Raw genomic sequence first — 6,682 nt, 5'->3', positions numbered from 1 at the left:
ATGGAAAGCAAATATATGGATATTGGCTCAATTTTATCGGAGGGCAAAGAAAGAGGTTAAGTTTATTGCAAATTTTCAAGTGTAAATATTTATGAATGCAAATGGGTAGAAGCAAAATATTGTCATAATTTACGTAGAATATATACCAGAGGCGAAGAGAAGGAAAAACAATAAGGAAATCGGAAAAATATATGGCAGGGGCTTAAACTTCCATGGGGCATAGTCAGAATGCCAATTATTTTTTATTAAAAACACAAAAAAATTCATTGACATTTCTAAACAATAACTTTTTTTCAAAATTCACATTTCACTTACCTTGAAATTCTTTGCGTGCCGCACTCACTGACGTCACAATATTCGCAACATGCCCCAATACCGTGGCAAATAGCATTAATCCAAATAGCAGCTGTAATATCACAAATACATATTCACCCTTCGATCGTGGTTTCGGCAAATCACCGATCGTTGTTAAAGCTAACGTACACCAATAATAACTCTGTAAATATTGTTTAACTACATCGGCCGACTCCGAGTCGTGATAGACCCAGTTGCGCGAACCGAATCCATTATTTTTGTGGATGATGTGATAGAGACACCCATTCCAATGGAATATCACAAGTAGATAGTGAATGAGCGCCAGCGAACGAAATAAATTCGGATAGTTCGTATGGCGTTCGGTGCGATCCATAAATGCCCAAAATCTATAGATTTTCACTAAACGAAACGAGCGTAATATTGAATTAAATCCTATCGATAAATATAAAAAATCCAATGGCAGCAAACACAGGCAGTCTATGTAGAATATCGTCGAGTTCATATAGTGTTGCCTCAGCTTCGAGGCATCAGTCTGCAGGACACCATCCTCCAGATAGCCGGTGCGAAAATGAAAGAATATATCGATGAGATACAATAAATCGGAAAAATAGTCGAGGCAGAACCAAACAACAATTGTCCGGCGATTGATCTCCTGAAACGCGAAACGATATATGATGACCCAGAAATTATAGAGGAATGCCAGCGAAACGACCATGGACCAATAGTAGCAGAGACGCCCCGCTGGATCGAAGACAAAGTGGAATTTTCGAGCCGCCGTAACGGCACGCAGGCGTTGTGATGGTGTGCGGCGTGGTTGCTTTTTATGCAGCGGCAGTTGTTGTGGCTGTGACATTGAGGAACGTTGCATATGATGTTGCGAGGAATGTTGTTGGTTTTGTTGCTGTTGTTGATTCGAATGCTGGTGTGTTGTTGTGTGCGACGACATCGAGGCAGAATGTTGTAAGTGATGGGAGGATGTCTGCTGTTGATGATGCTGTTGGGTCGGCGTTGATGATGTGCCGGAACGATTGCGGGGATATCTGTAATGGAAAACATGGAAAAATAAGTTAATGTTAGGAATTCGTCAATTCTAATTTAAGGAAATATTTTTGACTATTCAAAGTGCATGTTTTGAAAAAAATATTTTTTCTAGACCAACACAAGGCGTCGATTTTTTAAAGAAAAAAATTCCAGGACCAATACAAGTCGTAAAATTTTAAAGAATATTTTTCGAGGACTATTTTTATTATAGAATATTTCTGGAAGGAAATTTTAGAAAAAATTTGGACCAACATAAGAAGTGGATTTTTTTAAGAACATATTTTTCCAGCGCCAATACAATAAATTTGAAGGACTCTACACGGAGTGGATTTTTTAAAGAATATTTTTAAAGGGCCAACTGAGGCGTGGATTTATTAAATAATATTTTTCAAGGGCCAACTGAGGAGTGGATTTTTTAAAGAATATTTTTTAAGGACTCTACACAAAGCGTGGATTTTTTAAAGAATATTTTTTAAGGACTCTACACAAGGCGTGGATTTTTTAAAGAATATTTTTTAAGGACTCTACACAAGGCGTGGATTTTTTAAAGAATATTTTTTAAGGACTCTACACAAAGCGTGGATTTTTTAAAGAATATTTTTTAAGGACTCTACACAAGGCGTGGATTTTTTAAAGAATATTTTTTAAGGACTCTACACAAGGCGTGGATTTTTTAAAGAAAATTTTTAAGGACCCTACACAAGGCGTGGATTTTTAAAGAATATTTTAAGGACTCTTGACAAGGCGTGCATTTTTTAAGAATATTTTACTGGACTTAAACAAGGTGTGAATTTTTTAAGGATATTTTCCTGGACCTACACAAGGCGTGAATTTTTTAAGAATATTTTACTGAGCCTAAACAAAGCGTGAATTTTTTAAGGATATTTTACTGAGCCTAAACAAGGCGTGAATTTGATAAGAATATTTTACTGAGCCTAAACAAGGCGTGAATTTTTTAAGGATATTTTCCTGGACCTACACAAGGCGTGGAATCTGCAAAGGTCTTCTCATATAAAAGCTATAACCAAACCATTACCACTAACAATACTCGCATGCCAGTACTGTTGATGCGAAATTGATGGAATCATATCCTTGAATTCATTCTTTGTTCACATTCCCACCAAAAATGTTCATTAATTACATGACCAATCAAACAACATTACGTGCCATGAACTAATTACGGAATATTGGGCACTCCCTTGCCGAATTCGGTTATTTGTTCGTTTACCCTATTCCTTAATGGTAGGTAGATATTCGCCACTGCTGTGTGTTATACACAGCACTCCCTTTGAGCAATAGGAAATACTGCACACATTTGCACTTTGATGCGTTCACTTTTCAGAAAATGATCAAAGTGAAATGCGAAACAAAACAAAAATCGAATGGGATAATCTCAGTCGCCAATAAAAACCCCTCCGTCGCCCCAAAATAGGGAGTAAAACTGCCAAACAACAACGGCAATCAAATGTAGCAATGTAGCTTTGCCGGACTTTACGCTAAAGTCAGCAATTTTTCAAATGAACTTTTTTTGTGTTTTTTTTTCTACTCCATCACTTTGACAATTTTACACCGAAAAAGTGTGTACGAATGAAAGCGGAACAGTACCCTTCGAACTCTACTCTTGAATGGCAATACAGTCATAGAACTGGCTAGCAAACTTGAATGCTTCGGAGTAAAGCAATAAATTCAAGTAAATCTACGTTTCATTCAACCGTTGGGAGTCACTACAGTTCGGAGAAGTGGAATTTAAAATAAAAGGAACAACAAATGCAAAGAGTTTGCAGCTGAACAATGTCGTTGTGTTCAGTTGTTGTTGCTGTTGTTTTTTTTCTTCTTAAAGAAACTGTGAAAGAATATTAACTAAAGTGATGGGTCAAATATATTTATATTGAATGCAGTTGTGTGTGAAAAGGTAGGGTTGTACTCTAGAAGGAACAATTTTGTTTATTAAGAGCAAAAGATTTTATAAATGAAAAATTGAATGTTAATGTAATTCCTTTCAAAATAATGTTAGGAAGCTTGCGGGAGGATATACCAAGTGGATCAATGGGTTCCATCTTCGGACGCCATCAAGGTGTGGTAAAGGTATTACGATTTACAAAGTTTGGATCAAGCTGGATATTAACAAATTTTCAAAATGTTGGTCCTTCGCAGGGAAGGTACCAGAGAGAGTGGACCGATGGGTCCTACAGACATGATTAAGATTTTGTAAAATTTTTATTTAAGATTTTAAAATTTTGCGTGGTATTGATTTAAAAAATTTTAAAACATTTGACAATTTTTAGCGCAGCTACCAGAAGGAGATGACTGACGAGTGCCATTTTGGGACCTGATCTAGAATTGGTAAAACTATTACGATGTGTAAAGTTTGGATCAAATCGGACATTCCATTCGTTTGATATTGAATTAAAAAATTCAAAATATTGACACTTCGGGGGGGAAGTGCCATAAAGAGTGGGCCAACGGATCCCATCTTCGAACACGCTTGGCATTAAATTGACAAATTTTCAAAATATTGGCACTTTGTGGATGAGCTACCAGAAGGAGTGAACATATGGGTTCTATTTTCAGACTTGATCTAGGATTTGAAAAATATTGCGATGAGTGAAGATTGGGTCATGTCGGAATTCCATTAGCTATATATTTCATTTATAATAATTGATATTTTTGTGCCATTGTGGGGGAGGTACTAGAAGGAATGAGCCGATCCCAATCTACAGGCTTAGTGAAAGTATTGTGTTGTGCGAAGTCGGACTATCCGAAGATAGAAGATTGGAAGATATTTTACAAAGTGCAAAGTTTGGGTGAAATCGATTACCTCCTTCGATAGTTATCGTCTGCACCAGCCAGCTACACACACACACAGAAGGACAGACTGACATTTTTAAATCGACTTCAAATTGTATGAAATGGATTCGATCCAAAGAAACATGGGAACTAAAACCAATATATCGACATATTTACCATATAAAATTATAATACATTTTTATACCCTTCACCACACAGTGGTATTATGTCTTTGTACATATGTTTGTAACGAGATAGACCCAAAATTCTTTTTGGGAATATGCATAGAATCCCTCCATTTCTGTCCGTCTGTGCATGTTAAATCGTCAGCAAATTACTGGTCGTATTGATGATCCGATTTGAATGAAATTTGGCACATCTCATTTGTTTCGCTTAAGGACGAAACCTATCTAAATTGGGAAAAATCGGTTCAGATTTAGATATAGCTCTGATATATATTTTCGTCAGATTTAATGTAAATGGCGCACCAAAGTCCATATATATTTTTCGATTTACACGAAATTTGGGATAGTGTACTGAATTAAGTCTGTAATGATGTGTGCTAAGTTTCGTGGCAATTGGTTCAGATTTAGATATAGCTCCCATATATATTTTTCGCCGATTAAATAGAAATGGTACACCAATGATACTATATACAGTGGTGGTCACAGAATTAAAACATTTACTGAGGTAAACATTTTTTGGTCAGCCCTCGATCCGTTTGAAGTATTTTTGAAATTTTTTTATTTCAGAATACTTCGATATACTGCACTTAAGAGATTTAGTGTGAAAATAGAAAATTATTCCATGCAATTTTTCCATAAATAATGGTTTTTATGAAAATATATCGACTTTGAAGTGGCCATATAATTAAAACATTGTGTGATTTTTAAATTGACTGCATTTTTTGAAAATATTTTTAGAAAAGCTCTTTACTTTAGTTAAATTATGTGAACTAAGCACCGATAAAATCATTTACAGATAAAAAAATTTGAAAAAATTCAGTAAAATCTATCAAAATTGTCAAAAAATTGTACAGTACACCTTACATTCAGAAAATCACCCTTATTATAAAAAATAAAGGTCCGGATGCACCAGAAATTTCTAGAATTAGTAGAAAACAATAAATAATTCGCAAAATAAATAAGTATTTGAAATAAAAACTCAAAAAATGGGAATTAACCTAAAAGAACGATTCAATTTCAATAGCCTTTACTGAAGAAGGCCGGAATATTTTTGCAGTATGTGAGAAAATATCGATTGATATTTGTATTTATTATATCAAATCGATTGTTCGAGTAGTACAGAATATATTTTATCAAAAATATATCAGTCACAACAGAACGAACAGAGATCAACGCCTATGTTGACGAGTAAAGTTTCTGGCACACAGCAGCATTTTTGATGTTCAACACAATACTTCAAATATTTGTCAAATTGTAAAATTTTTCATTCCTTGATACTAAAATAGATTAAGTGGAGGATATTCGATTCAAAAAATATTATTTTGGAAAAATATTGTCATGTTCAATAGATTTTAAGGGCCAAGAGTTCACCATCAAACATGCTGCTGTGTGCTAGAAACTTTTACTCGTCAGCATAGGCGTTGATCTCTGTTCGTTTTGTTGTGACTGATATATTTTTTGATAAAATATATTCTGTACTACTCGAACAATCGATTTGATATAATAAATACAAATATCAATCGATATTTTCTCACATACTGCAAAAATATTTCGGCCTTCTTCAGTAAAGGCTATTGAAATTGAATCGTTCCTTTAGGTTAATTCCCATTTTTGAGTTTTTATTTCAAATACTTATTTATTTTGCGAATTATTTATTGTTTTCTCATAATTCTAGAAATTTCTGGTGCATCCGGACCTTTATTTTTTATAATAAGGGTGATTTTCTGAATGTAAGGTGTACTGTACAATTTTTTGACAATTTTGATAGATTTTACTGACTTTTTTCAAAATTTTTTATCTGTAAATGATTTTATCGGTGCTTAGTTCACATAATTTAACTAAAGTAAAGAGCTTTTCTAAAAATATTTTCAAAAAATGCAGTCAATTTAAAAATCACACAATGTTTTAATTATATGGCCACTTCAAAGTCGATATATTTTCATAAAAACCATTATTTATGGAAAAATTGCATGGAATAATTTTCTATTTTCACACTAAATCTCTTAAGTGCAGTATATCGAAGTGTTCTGAAATAAAAAAATTTCAAAAATACTTCAAACGAATCGAGGGCTGATCAAAAAATGTTTACCACAGTAAATGTTTTAATTCTGTGACCACCACTGTATCTTTCGATTTGCACGAAATTTGGCATAGTGCACCGAATTGGGTCTAAAATGAAGAGTGCTAAATTTCGTGAAAGTCGGTTCAGATTTAGATATAACTCCCATATATATTTTCCGCCGATTAAATAGAAATGGTGCACCAAAGTCCCTATATATCTTTCGATTTGCAGGAAATTTGGCATAGTGCATCGAATTGGGTCTAAAATGAAGAGTGCTAAATATTGTGAAAAT

General features: G+C 34.1%; 1 protein-coding gene across 1 annotated transcript; it reads right to left on the bottom strand.

Moving 5' to 3' along the window:
- Positions 1–315: 315 nt before the first annotated feature.
- LOC133324869 (cyclic nucleotide-gated channel rod photoreceptor subunit alpha-like) lies at positions 316–1,355 on the bottom strand (the record flags this gene model as incomplete). The annotated part of the gene is made up of 1 exon (XM_061533698.1): positions 316–1,355. A coding segment is annotated over one exon (1,040 nt), but the record flags the coding sequence as incomplete, so codon positions are not given.
- Between the last annotated feature and the right edge of the window lie 5,327 nt (positions 1,356–6,682).

This window comes from Musca vetustissima, unplaced genomic scaffold (genome assembly GCF_032173495.1).
Source record: "Musca vetustissima isolate MV318-11 ecotype Yass unplaced genomic scaffold, APGP_CSIRO_Mvet_v1 utg113099, whole genome shotgun sequence".
Classification (NCBI taxonomy): Eukaryota; Metazoa; Arthropoda; class Insecta; order Diptera; family Muscidae; genus Musca; species Musca vetustissima.
Note: the sequence above shows the minus strand (reverse complement) of the source record. Positions and strands in the feature narration are given on the sequence as shown.